Raw genomic sequence first — 21399 nt, 5'->3', positions numbered from 1 at the left:
ATGATCGGGAGGCTCATGAAACACCCCCCTGTATCTCTTATTATGAACAGATAATGCACACATATGTCGTATCTCCATACACGTCAGCAGTAGGAGAATTTACTTTTGGGCTGTTGTTTGATGAGTCATGGGAATGGCAAGAAATTTACAGCTGACATTTTTTTTAAACTATTTTGGCCCAGTTTGCTTTTGATAATGAAACAAAATCAGGAGGTATCAGTTAACATTTACAACCAAATGAAAGCCCAATCTTAAAAAAAAACCTCAAGGTATAACTCGCCTGGATACACAATGTCAGGGATAGGCAACCTTGGTACTCCAGCTGTTCTCAAACGACAAATCCCATCATGCCTCTGGGAGTCATGTCTGTCAGAGTCTTGCAGTGCCTTATGGGATTTGTAGTTCCACAAGAGCTGGAGTGCCAAGGTTTTCTACTCCTGCACTAAGTAGTTTTAAAGATATGTACAGTTTTACTTCGGCCCCATTTACACGAGCAGCAGGGATCCGTGAACAGATCCCATGCTGAACAGAAGCGGAAGGCAGCATATGTCACTTTTGTGACGCACGTATCCGTTCAGTTCTTCCCCCCTTGTGATGGAGGAAAAAACACAGATTAACCGACCCATATTGGGTCTGTGTGGCAGGCAGATTTTTCAGGCATTTATCAATTCTGAAAAAACAAAACAAACGCATACCTTTTTGTGGTTTTTGTTTTTTTTTCTTTGGACTTTGATGGACTCGGAGGTAAATGGGCGCATGTCTGTTTGCATCCTTCTGCTCCTAGACTAACATTGAGCTTCCGATCAGATCCGCCCATCGGTTTTCAGGCTGTGCCTAAGGGTCTTAACACGTCAAAGTTGCAAAACTGGGTTCAGATGTTAAAGAACTCCAGACAATCTAAAAATTAACCCTTGCGAGGGACTACACCTGCATTGCAAGGGTTAACTGCTCGTTTTGGTTTAGGGGCTAAAATAAAGAAAATATATACTTGCCTGATCCTTGGTGCCGCTTGGCTGCTAGACCGATCTCAGCAGCCTCTTCTCCGCTGGGCTCCGGCAGTCTATGGACCCGTGATGTCATCATATCTAATGCATCTGCATTAGATGTAAGGACGCCAAGGGACATTCCAACACCAGAGTGGAAGGGGTAGAGAGGTGAGCGCTGACTGGCGCTAGACTGAGGATAAGGGTTCATTTATAAATTGCTTGGAGTTCTTTAAAGTTTTTTTTTACGGTCTGTCATTAAGGGCTTGTTCACACCAATTGCAGTGCGTTCCAGACCAGTAGCTGCTGGAACGCACCGCAATCGATCACAAAACTTCCCCCTTCATTCTGGGGCGTGGCGGTGCATTGAAGTCAATGGTACCGCAGCCACGCCCCCAAGGCGTGGACTGGAACGCAGGCAATGTTTTGCCGTGCATCCGATTGCACTGTGGGGGGCGTGCCTGCGGTGCCAATGCACCGCCATGCCCCCTCCTGCCCCAGAACGCGGGGGGGGGGGAGTTTTGTGAGCGATTGCGGTGCGTTCCAGCAGCTACCGCTCTGGTTTGAACAAGCCCCGAGGGGTTAAATAAATCCAAGCACACCAGCAAGGGTGCAATCTTGCTGCTGCTGAAACCTGGCTGGTCGATGCCTTTTATTATTTTTACACAGCCTTTAGTAAATTGCTGTAGCCTATGAAGAGTAAAATATTGTGCTCGGTCTTAGGCTCTGTGCTGTAATTGTGTACACGTTCCCGTTTAGAATTGATAACTGTGCATAGAATATTCACTGCTGGAAAGAAACAATTGCATTGTGATTGAAAGCACAATTCACCTTTTGTGTTGGTCACCGGGGAGGTTTTATGCTGCCACAGCGGGGAAAGTTAAGCGGCTACGGTGTTCAGTAATTCAAATGCTCGCATCAATACATGCCAACACGTTTGATCATTTTGTATTCCATATTGCTGCAAATCAATGAGCATCTCTGCGTTTCCGGTCTGATTTAAGCTCCACCTGTCTGATGCTGTGCGTGCTGAGCTGACAGCCAGGCTTGTGCAGAGTTAAGTGCACAGCTTGCTGTCCGCTGCTTCCCCTCCCACCTGCCTCCCCAGCGCTGTGCATTAGCCCATTCCTGCTTAGCAACAGTGAGATCATCACCGACTATTTCATTGATTTCTCGCTCTCCTCCTCCTGCTTTTCCCATTCTACCCTGGCCGTTCTCCCACAATGAGGTGTTGGTTTTAGTGCTCCCTAGGCCGGTGTCTTTCCAGGGCTTCCTAACGGTGCACTGCTCGTTCAAAAAAAAAGAAGCCGGACCGCAATGTATTTAAAGTGGGACTCCGGCCTGGGCGGCTGGATTAGCATGCCGGCTGTGACTGATGTCTTCAGATATTCCTGTATGGTTTGCTGGTCTTCTAGGGAGAAGACGAACGTGGAGCAAGAACTGAACGAGAATGAGGACGCGGTGAAGAAGAGGACCAGCGAGGTTCTGGTAAGGAAGTTAGAATCAAGTGTTGCTGGTATGTGACATCTGCTGCTGTTATGATAGGAATGCACACTGTAGGTACATTTACAAATACAGCTGGAACTATGTAAAGGTTCTGCCAATGTAGAGGAGATGTTTTGATAGAGGCTAGCGTGTTGAGGTGCCCGTTGATTTCCTTTTGTGCCCAGGTGACTCCAGTAAGATCTCTGGGATTGAATTTTAAGCTGCTTGTACATTGTCTACAGCAATTATGAGGAGGTCCTGTGCCTCCCTATTGGCATGTTAACTTATAATATCCTGTAGGGAATGTAGTAGGAAGAGTGAGACTCTAATCTGCACCAGAAATAGTCAAATTGTTTCTGTTCATTTATTATAGGTAGGTATATATGTATTTCTACTGACAGTGCTGACAATTTACACAATGCTTTACATACTGTACATTGACATCAGCCCCTGCCCTCATAGGAGCTTACATCCTAAGGTCCCTATCTCACATACATGCACACACATACTAGAGCCAATTAACCTACCAACATGTCTTTGGAGTGTGGGAGGACACCAGAGGAAATGCACACACAAGCACAGAGAGAACATGCATACAAACTACATGCATAGAGTTGCAACAAAAGATGTGAGACTGCCTCTGCCACAAAAAAAAGTAGCATTTTTTTTTCTCACTGGAGCCAAAGTTGGAACCGCTCTGCCTTGGCACCATGTCTGAGACTTCCTCCGCCTGTAGGAGAAAGAAGAGCGAGACCGCCTGGTGCAGCAGGAGAGGTAAGACTTCCATTGGTGCAACAGGAAGACTAATACTGCAAGGCAGTGGGAACAGAGCCATCAGCTTCTGCTGAAAGACCAGCACAAGAATCATTGAGAGGTAAAAAAAAACCCGGATGGGTGGTTCCGTACTACAGCATCTGCCAAAAAACAAGAAAATCAGATTTGTTTTGGCTGACTTCCTAAACTACATGTAAGCCCAATCACTACAATGTTGTTAAAATCATTTTTAAAAGTGTTTTCGAAAGTAGTTTTAATTTAATGTTAAATTTGCATTAAAATTGTACCTGATGATCCTGCCATTCAGATCCTTATGGAGGCACTTCCTGTTATAGGGTGACAACACTGTCCATATCTCCTAGTTTTTCTCCTGCCTTGTCATCCTGTCTCTTCATCTCCTAATGGAGGCTACAAGTGGCCCTGCTGACACATATTGTAAAGGCACGGCCCATCGATGTAACCATCGGGAAACCCACCCTGAGATTTGACTTGCATAATTTGCTCGAGCAAGTGAATGTAGACAGGACGTGGGTGCAGGAGATCAGCAGTGCTGATTCACCACGTGTGAAAAAGTTTTTTTTTTTAAATGGCAGTTTATTATACACAGTCCTTTAGCAAACTAGGGAGCCTCTTTTTCTTCTTTTTTTCTTTTTGTTTGTTCTTTTTTTTTTAGCAGAGAGTGTTTATTGCTCTTTGCAGGGCACCACAATGTTACTCCCCACTGTGGCCTGCATTTTACCCTTCGTTTATAAACTGCTGGCCGTTGTGTTGAACCTATATAGTCCCATAAAGTTCTTGCTGCAGTTAGAACTCTCTGATTTGAGGAGAAGCTGATCACCTGACTTTTAGGGCCCATTAATACTATTGCGCTGTGGTACCGCACATTAAACCCGTTGGCGCGATGCTGAATTCTGAATGTCACCCCAGCACATCTTGCTGTTGGAGGTGCTTTGCGGTGCACCGGCAGAAATAGTACAAGCATCTTTTTTTGGTACGCTCTGGATTTAGGCAACCCTCTCAAATGAATAGACTGCCTTAAGGGTGCATTCACGCTACATCCAGATCATCTCCAGACCAGACTAGATTGTTACCAGACCAGAAAATGCATCCTAATGTATCCCTATGCTATTTCTGGCCTCTGTTCATACCAGTGCAGTCCGTTCCAGACCAGAAAAATACTGCACGTCTCATTTTTTCTGGTCTGGAATGCACTGAAGCGCATTGAAAGCGCGTGGAACGCACTGGACCGCACCTGACAGCCCATTTTAAGCTAAAAAAATGCTCCATAATGTGGCAAATATGCTATGCACTGCGTTCCAGATCTGGTCTGGAAAATGGTGTGAACCCTGCCTAAGGGTGCCTTCACACCAAAACCGGAAGGAAATCGCAAGTCAACAGGGGGTCTGGTAACTTACAATAATTGTACATTCAGATTTCCTTCCAATCCGTTGCATTGCGATGTTTTTCAAGGGATGCCAACAGAAGAAGGGCACCAATAAATGAACGAATGAGGCCAGGTCACATTGAATCCGTTGCGTGACGTTGCGCTGAAAAAAAATAGTGCATGTTCTACTTTTTTTTTGCACAACGGAGCAGTGTGCCCCATTCACCCCCATTATTTTTTCAGTGCCCTTCCGTTAGCATCCCTTGAAAAACGTATCTCCGTGCAACGGATCTCAACCGATCTGGTGTGGATGGGCCCTAACACAACACACATTAAACGGGCCATCACAAGTCATGTGACCCAGCTCTCCTGACTTTTGCTTCATTCATTTGAATAGCACTCCTTTTTCCTCATTTCCGAAGCAAATGGAGCCCAAGGCACATTTGTAAAGTACATGTCTGTGCTTTATAAATGTGCTGTATGTGTTATTTATTTTAAAGCAGCGGTATGGAGAAAGTAGGGCCATACTGCCGCTGTATAAATAAAATCCAAAACGTCATTCGGTTAGGGTACACACCTGCTTTACTAAAAAGTGCATAGAGCAGCACTGTGCTAGAACCCACAGCGGCCCATTGGAAATCAAATTTTACTTGATAGCCAAAAGCTGCCCCATCATATGTGATTTGAACACAGCATGTCATGTTGTTGCTCTTTGCTGTATTTATATTACATATGCAATATTGGAGCTTGTAGTATCACAATGGTTGTCAATGCAAAGGTTACAAATGCCATTTACATCCTCAGCTAAGTAATGCTATATTATATTTTTCCTGTACTACTGTAATAGCTATTGCAACTCTGTGTCCTTTACTCCTGAATTTCCTACCCATTGCAAACTGATGGGTATTATTTATTACAAGTATTTATTTGGCGCTGACAATTTACGCAGCGCTTTACATAGTTGCACATTCACATCAGTCCCTGGAGCTTACAATCTAATCTCCCCCTATCTCACATGCATACATACAAGGGCCAATTTAGACTGGAGCCAATTAACCTTCCAGCACGTCTTTGGAGTGTGGGAGGAAACTGGAGTACCCGGAGGAAATTACGCAAGCACGGGGAGAACATGCAAACTCCTTGCAGATAGTGACCTGGCCGGGATTCGAACCGGGGATCTCCAGTGATGCAAGTGCTAACCACTACGCCACTTAATTCGCTCTTCATTGGTCTTGATTTAGAAGAGGCTTGATGACGTTCATTCTCCTTGTGTGCTCCATATGCCCGGACATAGATATTGGACAGGTTATAGTCTCTATGTTCATTGCTTATGACACTTCAGGACAATTCTGATGGTTAGACCTTGAAAAAGTTCAGATATAGGTAAAGGAATCCGTTAAGATTTTAGTTGAGTGACTAACTGGGTGCCGTAAGATAGGATTTATTATTGTTCAATGTAGAGGTGCAGCTTTGAACCAAGATCACAAACTGGCTCCCAGAATTGAAGGTTGGAGGTTTTTTTTAATTTAAAGCCAAAACTTTATTTTAGATTTTAAATACAGTAGGGGGAATAGCTAGATTCTGTATTTGTTATCTTTGAGGAATTTTACCTTCACTTCCTATTCTAGAACAGGAAGAAAGAGGAAATCTCTCTAAAGTAAATGGAAATCCCCAGTTACTTGTCACCCACACAGTCCCCCTTAGAAGATTTCTCCTGTTACTTTTATTTTTAATAACCCAGTAAATAATAAAAGTCGAAAAAACAGCTTTGGGTACAATACATACCTTTAAGGCATAGCTGGAGCCACAGTATTACATGCCTGCCACTAGAGAGCCTCAGTCTTCTGGGCTGAATGACACCCAGTGTGATGCAACATACACTCTCGCCTCAGGCTGTCCTGCAGTCCCACTGGATTCTCTGAGGTATAAGCAGATGGGGATGATTTAAAGGGAATATCTACTTGGCTAAAATATTGAAAACTAACCATAGGAACCCCGAGGTGCATGCATGTATCCTCACTTATATCCTCCTGTTATGCAGATTTTTATCTGCTAAATTCAGCCTCGGTCCCACCTCTGTCCATATCCTGTTCACTGCTTGTGTCATTGAGGCCAGTTGTAACACTGAATGGCCAATAGTGTACAGAAGTGGGGGAAGACACTAACTCCAGGATTACAGTGCCCCCAGCAGGGTCAGAACAGAAATTAAGGTATGTGGCTGCATTAATTGCTGTGGTCAGCTTTAGTATTTTTAGTAATTTCTGTTAAAGCATAGGTCAAGGCAAATTTAAAAAACAGTACATCTGAAGTAAATACACCCCCTCCCCCTTTTTCTTTATCTCTTTAAAACCCTGCAAGTGCCAAAACAATAAAAAAAAATTATCTGCCAGAAATGTACTCTGCTCTTAATTTCCTATTGACAACGTGCAGCGTTTTTGTGGACTTAGTGGTATCAGCCCTGCCCCCCAGTCTTTTGCTGTACTACACAACCACTCCTAATGTCTTCTTATCCACAACATTAGGACCAATTCACTTGTAGTCCAAGATAAAGACATGGAGGGATGAATAGTCTTTGTGATAACACAGCAAAGAGCGCTGGGCAGGTATTTTTTTTGCATTTATAAAATAGATAAACCAATATGCAAAATCAATGGTATATTTCACAGACCAAAAGGAGGCAAATTATAGAAGTTCATTATCTGTGTTTTACATTCACTTTAAACACATGTACACGTTCACCTAAAGTTACCCACTCGGAGTATCCAGAAGCATCAATTTTGGGTAGCAGCGGCCTTTCATTTTGCAGATATCCTATTCATTCGTGCAATTCCTTTTATCCTGTTTTCTTTTTTTCTTATACAGAAACTGACAGTTGGGCCTCATAAAAATAATGTTGATGCTTTTAGGCTTGTCTAAACACTGGTGCACCGCTGGTATAGAAGAATATATGTGCCATAGACATATTACATTGTGCACATGACAGTTGATGATTACATTTCCTCCTTTCTCCACAGATTCCTAAATGTCATTTCTTTCTTCTGATTCAGTGAATCGCACAGCGCTCTGTGTTGTTCCTCTTTTTGCCTGATTCCTTAACCTTCATCTGACCTATATCTGTCATGCTGCTCAGCTTCCATCACTACTCAAGCTGGTCGCTTCTCCTCCTCTAAAGCTCCAGCTTCTATAATTCATATGTCTCTAACCCCTAGTTTAATCTCATTGTACATCTCAGAATTATATGCAGGTGCACAATAAATCATTTGCCACTTGTAGTATGTTATTGTCCCAGATATTTTCTGTAGTCACAGAGCTTTTGGCTATGGCAGATGAATATTCATTATGCTGCTTGTTATGAATATATGCTGCAGTGCTAAATTACACAGAGCTATGCCTTGAGCTGCCTGAGATGTCATGATTTATCCTGGAATGTCTGGATGAGATGAAATGTCTTGGGCTGGTTTGCTGCACATATATCTTTACAGATACCATCTGTGGGGTGCTGCCTTACCAGGCCAAAAGCCATTGTTTTATTTGTAGGAGCTGAGCATAGTGCCTCGGAAATATAAAATGGATTCTCATTGCAAAATCTTGCAGCTTTTTTTTTTCTTTTTGTGTAGTGGATATAAACAGGGGACCTGACTTGGTTCACTGGGTAATACCACGCTCTTAGAGCACTTTTTTATTTCTTTTTCCTTTAACAGCTGATAACAATTTTTTTGGTGTCAGTCTGGAGATGCGTGACAGAGACCAGAGTCGGAGCAGACATTGCTGACTTGTTTTTTTAGGATGTGTGCTCCAGGGTTGTTATCTGTATTCTTCATTCACTTATTTGACTTGGAACAAGCGTGTGTATGTCAGGTGTCTGAGTACCTGATAACCACATGCTTGTTCCAGGTCAGTGACTCATTATTGAAGGAAAGATGAGGATGGCAGCCCTGGTGCATGCATTTTTAAAAACCAGTCAAAAATGGCTGTTCCCATGTTTTGGGTTTTGTTTTGTTTTTTTACTTTTTCAGGTGAAAGGCCTGCCTGAGAGCAGACATCACAAGGTCTTTGTTCTTTGCTTTACCTTTTTTTAGAAAAGCTTCTGCTGTGTGCTTTACTATTTTTTTTTTTGCCTGAAAGGAGAAGTATTGGAAGTAGGGATATACTGACACTAGTATCGGTGCCGATACCAAGTATTTGGGCGAGTACTCATACCCGCCCAAATGCTTCAATGTCTAGCCTGATACCCGAACTTACGGTATCAGGAAGCCAGGCAGCAAGTCATTACATGCTGCCCGACTTCCTGATTGGCCGGGAAGCTGGCTCCATGCTCCCTCGTCACTTGGTGTGATGACTCGCCGTCCTGCTTCAAGATTGGCCAGTTTCAGGAAGCCGGACAGCGAGTCATTACCCGCCCTCCGGCTTCCTGATTGGCCAGAAAGCTGGCTTCATGCTGCCTCGTCACCAGGTGACGAAGAAATAGGGAGCCAGCTTCCCGGCCAATCAGGAAGGTGGGCGGCGAGTCATTACCCGCCCCTGGCTTCCTGTGCGGCCAGAAAGGCGACTCCATGCTTCCTCGTCACCTGGTGACTAGAAAGCATGGAAGCAGCTTCCCTGCTAATCAGGAAGCCAGGTGGCGAGTCATTACACAACGCCTGGCTTCCTTAACGGGACTGTCGGTATTTGGTATCGGCGAGTACCGAGGGAAAAAAATTGGTATCTGTGCATCCCTAATTAGAAGAAAAAAATATATACTCTTCCCAATACTTAGAGTCGGCATGTGACTGCAGTTGCCACACCGGCTCTACTGTATATACGGAGAGCTGAACAATCATGTGACCACTGTTCGCTCAGTTCAAGGTCTCCTCCCTGTGGACTGTCAGCTACCGATTCACACAGGGATTCCTCCTTCTTTCTCACTGGAGGAACAGGCATGGGAGGGGTGGGCACAGTTGGCTCCGCCTCTAGAGAGGCAGAATCAGATGTCAATCAGGCAGCTAGTTGGATCCCGACAATATTGTCAAGATCACCAGCTATGGTGTTGCTATGTACTGTCAGCGTAGCAAGCATTAGCCCTGTGGGTCACAGCGCACATTAGTAAAATAAGTTTGTCTGTACTTCTCTTTTAATAGTAGGTACCTTGTCCAGTGAGAGTTTCTCAGAACCCGGTAGGGATTCTCTCATTGGACAGGGGAACAGGGAGAAGTCTAGCTCTTAAGAAGAAAGTAAAAAGAGCACTTTTTGGCCAGTAAAGGTAATAGGCACCTTGTGTCCCTTCTCTTTGGAATATTACATTTAAAAGTTTAAAGAGAACATGTTAGGATAACTAGTGCAGACAAGGCTGCCATCCGCTGCTGGAGAAAGCTGTTTCCCAACTCAGTAATTGTGCTGCAGAGGGGGCTTGGCATCTGAACCAGCACTGCTTCAGAAGCTGGTAAGTGCCAACCTTCAGTCTTGGATAGGAGCCTGGACAGTGTCCAGTAACAGCAGCCTTGTGTTGTGCTTTAAAAATTACTACGGCTTGTATAGTTGTAGAGATGCATTATTCTCTTTGGTACATTCTGTTTGCATTTGAGTTTCTCCCGAGGTCCTTCGGTGTTCCTTCAGAAGTCCTTCTGACCCCCTTCCCTAAGCTGCATCAAGTCGCTTTTGCATTCCTCTTATCTTGTATGGGGAGAAGAGCAGTTCTGACCTGAATAAATGGTACAAGTCCTTACACAGTGTCCAAAGCATTGTGTATAGGGCTAATATTCGTGAACTGACATACTCTCCAGCATTAGGATCGTGACCCAGAAGATAGTTGAGAAGTTAACAGTGTTCTCTCACGATTTCCTTTCTGCAATAGCACTGTGCTAACTTAATGCAATATAGTCCTTTTAAAAAATATTTTCTGCAAGAACACAATTTCCTTCATCTGATTATTCATTATATATTTAATTTAAAGACAGCAGAAGGCTGATTTGAAAAGGAAATACATTATTAATTAATAAGTGGATTAAAATGCAGAATTCTAGCATTTACAAGACTTTGTTTTGTTTGCATTTGTTTTTATTTTATTCATTTATATAAGGTCAGGATATTTGTTTTATTATTATTCAGGATTTATATAGCGCCAACAGTTTGTGCAGTGCTTTACAATATAAGGAAAAAATAGGATATAAGGATATCCTGGGCAGATGCGCCCGAGACTGGATTTCACCCCAGTGCTACCCCCTAGGCCATTTTTACTAAACAACTGTGTGATGCCAAATTGTGGTTTGAAACCCAGAGAAAGACCGTGCCTATACCAAACAAAAATTCAAACTCTATGTAGGCATTATGCCAGGAATAATCAAATGCAGGGCCCCAATGCTGAAAGCCATGGTGCTGATCTCTTAATCAAAAGATCGCACTTCTCGGGCTTAAACTCCAAAAGTGTCCACACAGTAAACCTTTTGTGGTCCCCAGGTGTCATCTTTTAAGAAACTTTGTGTCTACCCCACATTCTAGTGCACGAACAGTTCTGGCCAGGTTCACACTTGGGCGACCCCAGTGGCATTGGGCAGATCGCGCGGTTTTGCGCCATGATTCCACCTGTGCAGTTGCACACAATTGCAGCTGAAAAAACCGTGCCGTGTGTGTTGCGAAAAAAGGCACATGTGCCTTTTTTTCAGCGATTGCCGCGCAGATATAACCGCATTGAAAGCAACGGGGCCGCACAGCAACCGCTGTGTGCAACCGCACACAAACGGGTGGCCCGGGATCACCCAAGTGTGCACCTGGCCTCATTTTCCAAAATTTGATCATTCCATCATACAAATGAGCTAGGTTTGTCCATTTACAGCGGGATGTATTCTAGGTGTTTTAGTTGCTCTGATAAAATAAATTTGTGACTGCCTACAAGTATTTTTTAAAGTACACATTAAAGTACTGACTTTTTGGTCCTTTCTTCCAGTAATGTTGTCTCACTTCTTCAGGGTCAGAACAGCAAAGTACGGTAGTATCCTGGCACTTCACAGTGGCAGGCTTCACAGAATCTATGTCAGATGGCCATGCTTTTATTGGTTAAGAAGTAGATTCCATAGTAAAAGTACCAGCATTCCTTTTTAGCAAGGAAAATTCAAATAATGTTGTATAGCAGGTGTATAAAATCACAGGTTTAAAAAGGCAGAAATCTATCTTGGCTGTAACATTACCGCACATATCCATTTATATCTGTCAAACACTTTGGCACTAACTGCCATGAAAGGCGGGTTTTTAACCAAGTAGTTCAAAAGTAAGTGAAGCTGTTTTCTTAAACAAATTTCAGATGGAATTTTCACTTGAAGATTGGAAAGTGAATCTCTTTAACATAGATAACATCCATATTTTTTTCTTTGCTTAGTTTTCAAATAGTGAACATTTTGAGGTTTTTTTTTTCAGTGTGTATGTTACATTTTCCATACATACATTTTACAGAGTGCTCACTGTGACCATTATTCCTCTTCTGATATCTGTGATTGGATGGGACTCTCCATAATATTTTACCCCCTAATTTGGGTGGCTTTTGAAGGTAGCACTCATAGATCAATATCATTTTCTCTAGTAAAGAGAATTAGTTCAACCCTTCTATTACTCTTTTCATTTCCATTTCAAGGCTGTTAAAGGATACAAGGTTAGTACAGGTAACCTTTAAATGCGCCCCACCAAAATCTTACATTGCCTGTTCCTGCTCCTCCGAGATCTTTGCTGTGTGGTGTACACAGTCTCTTCACTGAAAGTCTCCTAGCCAGGCTCTGCTTCTTCCGTGCATGCTTGTGTGCTACAAAAATATTCCTATGAAAAAAAAATACGGTGGGTGGAGATTACACCGCATCTGTCCAAAAGCAACAGACTCCTACCAGGAGACTTTTGGTGGCTCCTAGTGGGCCACACAGCAAAAAGCTCGGTGGAGTGGGGACATGTAAGTATAAGACTGTTGATATGGATACTAAAATCACAGTAATCCTTTAACATAGCTTTAAAATAACATTTGAGAATAGGTACACTTTTTAAATAATTTGAAGTGTGTATATCCCTGGCTCACATGTTGGGGGAGGAGAAGAGCGAGGGAACACCTCAGCAGCAGAGTCCACAGACACCAAAATATTAGTTGTTAACAGTTCTTTATTTCCCACTTGTACCAAGTTAATCTTTGATTGGTTTCTTCTGTTCTCCAGGACCTTCAGGATGAGGTGGAGAAAGAGAGCGCTAACCTGAAGAAGCTCCAAGCCCAGAAGCTGGAAGTGGAGGAGGTACTGGCAGGTCTAGATGAACAAAAAGCAAAACTGGAGAAAGAGTTACAGGAGCTGAGGCTGAAATGTGAGGAGGAGGCAAGACAGGTATGGATATTTTGGATAAATCCCTCTGTTGACCTTTTTTGGGGGCCTGGTGAAAAATACTTTAAATATTGCTTAGTTCTGCCATTTGTTACAGAGGCTCTATGAAGTGAATCTGACCGGTCTTAAAATGTGCCTAAGGCAAATAAAGTGCAAAGAGAGAGGCACCTTTTGATGCCTGCAAACACTTGGAGTACTTACTCTTCAAGCTACACTCTGTACCCCTGTGGAGCCCCATGCATCCTTGCCCTGTCATTTCTGAACCCCTTGGATACTTACCCCAGGCTGTATATTTTGTAGTTTAGTCAGCATATTCTTATTCTTGCATCCCCTTCTGTTTGCTCAGGTCTCTGCTCTACAAAATGAAGTGTCAAGCCAGGAACGACAGATCTTCAACTATGAGGAGGAAGTCAGCAAAGCTAAGGAGGAGCTGATCCAACTGCAGGAGGAGACTGTGCAGCTGGAGGAAAGCCTGGCACGGGGAAAGGAGCGGCTCACACCACTGGAGAAACAGCTGCTAGAATGTCAGGAGGAGCTGCATTTGGTAAGTTATTTGACTTTCATTAAAAGAGAACTATGGCCCAACCTTTTTTTCTGCCATAGTTCTCTTACGGGGCACATGAGGACATCTACTAATGTCCCCCTGTGACCCAAAACTCATCATATAGCGGGCTACTGCCCACTATATGCTGACAGCACAGAACCGCGCTGCAGCTGGATCCCAAAAGTATTGTTGGGATACCATCCACCCATAGGCCTGATTGACAGCTGGCTCTGACTCTCTAGAGGCTGAGCCCACCCACTCTCACGTCCGTTCCTCCAGCCAGTGCTGGAGGATTGTTCCTCCAGTCCGTTCCTCCAGTCAGTGCTGGGAGCGGTAACTAAAAATATAATTTTTATCACAGTCTGTTTCTTGAAATCCGGTAAGGGACCGCAGGTCCTGCCCATCTGTGTTATCTGCTTGCTCACAAAAGTGAGACGTGATGGTTGAAGACATAATTATATGTGGGCTGGTATAACATTTTTTGTTTTGCCAGTGTCCAAACTGTCTCCAGGCAGCAGTATATTCCACATGTTGAAGACTTAATACAATTCTATGGCCCAGAGTGGACTTTAAGAAACAGATTTTACAGTGAGCACAAAAAGCGTATTTTTGTACGCAACTAAAATTTGTCTTTATAAGCCTCCTGTAATCCTGTGTTCAGTGCATTTAGACAGGGACAGGAAGGTTCAGTACTCTCAGCTAATGAGGCTCTGCTACATGCACTGACAAGAAAAATACCTACAAAAGCCGAGAGGAATGACTGCATCAATCTGCTCTTTTATCATCCAATTACAATTAAAGAGCAAGGAGGTGATCAGACTGTATTTCTAAAATGCAGTAGAGAAAAGTGAGGTCACCAGCTGTGTAAATCTCAGGACTAGCTGGATAAAAGTCAAAGCCCTTAGCAGGTATGACAAGCTCCTGTATTCAAGTTGTCAATTTAGCTGTCAGTGTGAAGTTATGTTTTTAACTGCTGCCTTTTTTTGTAACAGAATTGTTTTATTTATAAATGTTTTGTTTTTTAATAGGTGAAACTACAAGATTTTAAGCCTGCGGAGAATAATATAAATGATCAAATTCAGCTCGGCTGGCGTCCTCATTTAGATCTGGTCATGGTTAATGGTATTGGTGATCACTCAAGCCTAAGTAATAGTAGCAGTGAGCCTGCCAATCTTCATGAGAACCAAGAGTATGAGACCCTGGCTCACGCAGAAGATCAGAACCAAAGCTCATCGGTAAGTATATCTGCTCAATACATCCATGGAATGTAATGTAAGGCAAGCTACTGGTATGTTATGAGGGCTTAAACACACTTTCAGCGAGTTCAGATTTCTTGCACCGAGCTTCAAGGTTCAACAGCGTTTACTGGTACCGCTGCATCAGTATGTGTGAGGCTGAGCAGGTATCATTCTCTTTTGAACGGGACACCGCACATCATTTGCCATTTAGCTTTACACAGCATTTCATTTTTAGCATCTGGGAAGCACTTCACCGGTACATGGAAAGTGTGCTGGCTGTCCTCTTTTTGCAGTTATTTACAGGGCTTGTTTATTCTATGTGCATCTAATATAGTACATTGTTCCCTTGGAATTGACAGTTTTTAAATTTCCTAAATAAATCAGCAGGTAAACTATGAATAACTTTTGTACAAAAAATTTCTAACTGTTTTTTTCCTTTTTTCTAGGTAAGGAGCAGTCCTGAAATTGTACATACCTCAGGGAGTGATGCAGAGGACAAAGATGAACATGTTAATGTGCCTGTTATTACTGACAAGGTAATAATGCACCTGCAAATCCATGTTTCTTCTCACTCCTCTCCTCTTCCCTCCTCTCCTCTCTTCTCTTCTCCTCTCCTCTCTTCTCCTCTCCTCTCTTCTCTTCTCCTCTCCTCTCTTTGCTCTCTTCTCTCCTTTTCCTCTCCCCCCTCTCTTCTCCACTTCTTTTCCCCCTGTTTTCTCCTCTACCTTCCCTTCACTCCTGTCTTCTTCAGTCCTGTCTTCTTCACTCCTCTTCCCTTCCCACACCATTTCTCCACTCATCTTCCCTTCCCTCCCCTGTAGCCTCCCCTCTTCTCTGCAGCTCTCCTCTTCCCCTCCTGTCTTCACCACTGCTTTTTCCCTCTCCTCTTCTCTCCTTGTGTCTTCTTTCCTTCCCTCCTTTCGTCTTCTCTTCCATTCCCCACTCTTCTGCTTTTCCCTGCTCTTTTTTCCGCTCCTCTTCTCTGCCCTCCTCCTCCTTTCGACTCCTCCTCCTATCCTTCCTCACTTCTCCTCTCCACTTACCTTCCTTTATTTTTCCTTCCCTCCTCTTCTTTGCTGTTCCCTTCCCTACTCTCTTCTCCTAATTTCCCCTTTTCACTTCCCTTTTCTCCCCTTTCCACCTCCCATTCCCTTACCATCACTTCCCTCCTCTATATTTTATCCTTCTCTCCTCTTCTCTGGGTTATGATACACAACCAATGCTTTTATAAAAAGGCAGCTGTGCAGTCGGCATGTCGGGAGCTTTTTAGATGATATGGAAAGTTTTAATAATGAACACAGTGTGTGAACTGTTATTTAATTTGTTATTTCTTTGGCTGCAGGAGGTCACGTTCCAAGTTGATGCTTTTGACACAAAACAAAGTGCACCCCCAGCACAGTCTGTACCAGAGTCAGGACTGGATTTCTTCCAGAATGATCCTTTTGTGGGCAGTAAGTTTTGTGTATAAACCTGATGATCCTCCCCCTGTATAAACACCTTGATTCAATGATATTCCCTGTATGGTCCTGTCTGGCACCACATGGCCTTTCCATAAAAACAAATCCCCGGCAGGTCTTCCTCTTGCGAAGTGCTTTATACCGAATAGTAAGCAATACTCGTAGCGGTCTACAGAGGTCCAGCATAGTACTGCATACCCATAGAAATGTTTCTAATAATTATGGGAGCGGAAGGGAGAGGTTTATTGCAAATGCAACTGGCGTCCAACCTTGTTAATTTTCTCAGGCCATGCATTTGCATTTCTTTGACACCAGGAGAGGGAAGCAAGGTTGTCCTACACTAATATGTAGCCAATTCTGTGCAATAAATTCAGCATCATCTGCTTTAGAAAATTGGTGTTTTGAAGTGTTGCTTGAAATTAAAATGCAACGTCCACTTTTGCTCTTGGGAGCAGTTATGCAAATATCAAATTCCCTTGATGGATTGATGTCAGTCTGGAGGAGTGGGCATTCCTAGATAGGCTACATTTGCATGCAGAGCTCCCTACGTAGCATCTGCTTGTGGTCCTGAGCCTCCATAATTGAAAGAACTAAAATCCAGTGAGTGACAGGGGCGGACTAGAGGATGCTGGAGGTGCTCCAGCCAGGAAATGAGGCAGGCTTTATCTGACTTGCAGCTCGCGGAGAAGCTCGCAGTGTGCAATAAGATATTCAGTAAAGAGGAGCCTGCAATACTGAAGCGAAGGATGGAGTTCAGCTTTAAAACTTCCGAACCTCCGTTCGGATAAGTAAATACTGAAGCTAAGAAGACACGTCCATCAGTTCAACCACTGACTGAAATAAAATAAATGTATCTTTAAAATGTATCACCTGCGCTTCGTACGGTGTATATGGACCACCGTTTTGGGGCCGAGCAGGGTCCATTCCTCATGGCGACATAGTAACAATGCAATAACCCAAGTGCGGATGTATAATTATGATGTGTGCGCACCAAACCCCCTCCCATGATGTCATCATGACATCAGAATCCCGCCATAATTCACAATCATTTTACAGTATCATTTTATATGGCACTGATCTTTCACATGACGTTTGTGTTCTTTGTAATGCTGGTTTATTTATCATTCTTGAATTATGGCGGGATTCTTTGGATTTTGTGAGTGCTGGTGATTTTCTCCATACAGCCTTGAAATGAAATAAAAACACTTTGTATCCTCTGAGCCGTAACCCTTTAGTTGATTCAGTGAAATGCTTGAAAAGTTTATAGAGCATTTAGAAATGCAATCAGCCCTTTTTTGATGCTATCTACTGAGCTGGCTAGAACAAGCTCCCATGGAATAGTGTTCAGCATTTTTTTTTATAGCATCTTGAAGCCGTGACTCTGTGGGACCTTGTTCCTTTCAGTGCATCCTGTAAGCTGGAATATGCATGGAGAACTTTAAAGGGTACTTCTAGTTTTGTATAATTATCCTTTAAGTTACCTCCTCCCAGCACCCCCCAAATGTTTATGCTCAACACTCCTGTGAGATCCCTGTTGTGCAGGCCGTGGGAGGTGATGAGATTTTTTCCGTCCATGCAGAGAGAACAACTGAGGGAAGGACTGGAAAGTGTGCCGCGGCAAGTGTGCACCTCCTCCTTGAAGTAATGAGCTTGGGAAGTGTACCATTTTTGGAGGCTAACTTGGGATAACACTATAGTGTAGTTATAACGTGAGCTCTCAGCAGTGCCCTCAGTATAATCTGTATAATCTTACTGTTTACTTAATGTATATATAGGTAATAGTCATTTATGTATTTTTATGTTGATTTTTTTTTTTCTTTTTTTGTGATTCATACCCTTTTTGCTTTTCCTTTCAAGGTGATCCATTTAAAGATGACCCTTTTGGTAAAATAGGTAAGTTGTGTGATGATATGCAGTCTGTTTTTGTACACCATGGAATAGATTCACATCTCAAGAACAAAGATCAAAATTTTTTTAAATGGAGCAACACCCCCTAGAGGATAACAATAAAAATACATCCAATATTTATCAAATCCACTTAAACTAGAACTATGAGATGAGTGATTTCCACTCACCTCATAGTTCTAGCTGACCTGTGACAATGAGACTGTCACAGGTCGGCTCAGTAGATCGGGAGGTGAGCGAACACATACCAGGTTCGCTCACCTCTCGATCTTGTCACGGCTCTCTGCCGTGACAGGGGAGGGCTGGATTCCCCTCTCCGATCTGCCAGCGCTGACTGGCGGAACGGACGGGGGAGGGGGGCGGTTACAGCTGGCTCTGCCTCTAGATAGGCAGAGCCAGCTGTCACTCACGCAGCTGGGCGGATCCCGTCATCTACGTCGGGATCTGCTCCGGCTGCGGCGTCTCAGTATACCTGTAGCTCGCGGTATACTGAGCTTAGGGTAACAGGAGGAAGCTGGTTTGTGTCCTCCCGTTACCCTAAGGAGAACTATGGGGGAAAACACTGACCCCATAGTTCTCCTTTAACGTCTCTGTCTAAATGCAGCAAATAGTGAATATTTGCACTTAAAGTTGTGTAATGTGAAAAATAAAGCTTTAGAAGGATATCAAAGACAAATGAATGCACCTGTTTATTCAGTAGCAATTAATTTAGGGCCCAAATACACTAAAGCTTTGCAGTACATTAATGTGCATGCATTAACACACATTGGGGCACGCACTAACGTGGTTGCAAAACACCACAACAGAAAAAAGATGCTTGACCCATTTGCCCCAAACACATCCCACCACAATGCATGGAATATGTTTTGTTGTGCTCTACTCTACAATGCATTGGGATGCCAGTCACCAAAAATGGCACTGCACCTACAGCAGGTGTGTTGCCATGCATTGTGGCAACACGTGTTAACAAATGTGTTTTAGCACAGGACAAGGGGCCTTACGTGTATTTTTTTATTTTTTTTTTATGCAATTAGTGTAGGTACCTGAATTTGATACCCTGTTCAGCATCACTCAGAGTGAGAGAGGGAGGCCAGGGCCTGGGGCTGACGAAGAACATACTGATAATAGGAGAAAGCAGAGGGGTGACCTCACCAGTCTACTGCTGCTCTTTCACTGTCCAACCAGCAGTCTGGGGTGGAGATAGGAAGGACAGTGAAAGAGCAGCAGTAGATGCCTTCTACACTCTTACAGTACCAGAGAAAGGGGTGTCATCTGCCTGGCTGTGTTGTAGGATAGGGCTGTGTAAATCATAGAACTGGATGGACAGAATTACAAATAATTTGTCAGGTAAAACAGCTCTCTGTATTCCGTCGCTGTATTTAGCTGTTTGCCTTGAGTTCAGCTTTAACTTAGCTGTTTTGTGCTCTATTATTTAGCCTGACAGCTGTTACATATATAGTATAAAGTTATTACTGTCTATGGGAAGCTTCCTCTGTCTTCCATTATTGCATAACTAGCAAGATCGCCACACTAACTTGTCACCACTTTATTTACAGATCCATTCGGCGGAGATCCTTTTAAAGATTCTGACCCATTTGCCACTGATGTATTTTTCAAGCAGTCTGCAGCAGATCCTTTCTCATCTTTAAAAGCAGATACTTTCCCTTCCTCAATTGCAGAAAAAGTCGATCCTTTTCTGTCTTCTAAAGCAGATCCATTCTCAGCATCTAAAGGCGATCCTTTCACGTCTTCAAATGAGGATCCTTTCATGTCATCAAAAGCGGATCCTTTCTCAGTTGCAGCGTTGGAAATTAGCAACACCTCAGTACGTGGTGCAGTATGTATCTAATATGGGATTGAAGCATTGCCCTGGGTTTTGTTTAAAGGGGGACTCCAGGAACAACCGTAAAATGTATTGTGCTGGACAGAATTCCAGATATTTTACCAAGTAAAGCATTTCAACTATGTACTTAAAGCTGCTTTTTAAGTTGAGGGTAGAGGAAAAAGCTGTGATACTTGTTTTTTTCCTTGCTTCTCCGGGCTTCCTCCACACTGTGTGATTGGTCCCCCTCTTCTCTTTGGCACTCTGGTTGTTGGTCGCACTCTTATGTCATTATGAACACTAGCAGTCCTGCATTGTATGTGGTGACAGCAAAGGCCCGGCCCCAACCCGGAGAGTCAGAGAGAAGGGGAGAACGCCAGCTGCCCGGGGAGCATGCTTATTCCTATACCTCTAGACTTAAGACACAGTTAACCCTTGCTGTGCTGTAGGGCACACACTGCAAGGGTTTGTTTTCTTGTAATTGTTGATTGTTTGCCTGTCTGGAGTTCTGTTTCAGAAATTCAGCAGTATAGCTCCACTACAGCAGCTAGGGGTTGCTCTCAATTAAACTATGAGGTGACACTGAATTTAATGTGCTTTTGACTGCAAGCACCCAGTGTATTGAGGGTCATATCCTACACATGCGTTATTAAATCTATGAGGGCCTTTGATGTTTTATAACACCCCCTCCATTGTGCAGTTAGATTATTCTTTTATTAATTGGTATTTGGAACATTATTGGATTGTCTCAACTGTGGTTGCGCTTTGCCACTCTCTCCTGCCTTCTCTTTGTACCCACCCCATGCTATGTCTTTCCTGAAAGACAGTGCTTCCCCTTCCCACCCTAATGGTACAGCAGACCCATACACTTGCAATCCTGAAAAGTGATTTAATCAACCCCACGGTGCTTGCAGCTCAAAAAAGATACCCGATTTTCCACGGCAAAATGCAAACGTTCAGTTATTCAGAGAGACTCTCGAGCTGAGATGCTCAATGCAGCTCTTAAATTGCAGTGGAAGCATTACAACTACAGTATAAACAACTTATCAGGGTTAGCAGGAACAGTGCACTAGATGTATCAGTACTAGATGTACTCCCAAACAAGAGCGCTTATTTTCTTATAAGGCCCATTTACACCCGTGTGTATAACGCACACTGCGGGTGTGTATTGTGCATGCTTGCTCTGATGCGTTGCATTGCATCTCAGTATTTGTTTTACATTTTTGTAACCTACATTTAAACCTCACAGTTCATTCAGGTCTATGCGTGGCAGGTTGTTGAGGCTGTATAGTGCTTCTCCACACGCTGTGCTCCGTAAAAATGCAACATGTCCTACTTTTTTTCAGCACACACCACTGGTGCATTGCAACTGCGTTGGGCAGTTTTGCACAACGTTGTGAATGAGCCTATGATCTCTGCTTGTCGCATATGCTTCCAGGAACACCAGTTGGTGGTCACTTTCCTAATATTACCACAACCACAGTGG

At 43.4% G+C, this 21399-nt stretch overlaps 1 protein-coding gene across 3 annotated transcripts in view; it reads left to right on the top strand.

The window, feature by feature from the left end:
- EPS15 (epidermal growth factor receptor pathway substrate 15) overlaps nt 1-21399 on the top strand; it is a 94610-nt gene that overhangs the window by 60861 nt on the left and 12350 nt on the right. For all 3 annotated transcript variants that reach the window (XM_018552499.1, XM_018552500.1, XM_018552498.1), the window contains exons 13-20: nt 2399-2471; nt 12789-12950; nt 13294-13491; nt 14520-14726; nt 15176-15265; nt 16072-16180; nt 18044-18079; nt 19648-19916. In XM_018552499.1, coding sequence (XP_018408001.1) covers nt 2399-2471; nt 12789-12950; nt 13294-13491; nt 14520-14726; nt 15176-15265; nt 16072-16180; nt 18044-18079; nt 19648-19916 — 1144 coding nt within the window. The remainder of the gene's footprint in view (nt 1-2398; nt 2472-12788; nt 12951-13293; nt 13492-14519; nt 14727-15175; nt 15266-16071; nt 16181-18043; nt 18080-19647; nt 19917-21399) is intronic.

The sequence above is a fragment of the Nanorana parkeri genome, unplaced genomic scaffold (genome assembly GCF_000935625.1).
Source record: "Nanorana parkeri isolate BGI_ZX_2015 unplaced genomic scaffold, ASM93562v1 scaffold89, whole genome shotgun sequence".
NCBI classification, from domain to species: domain Eukaryota; kingdom Metazoa; phylum Chordata; class Amphibia; order Anura; family Dicroglossidae; genus Nanorana; species Nanorana parkeri.
Note: the sequence above shows the minus strand (reverse complement) of the source record. Positions and strands in the feature narration are given on the sequence as shown.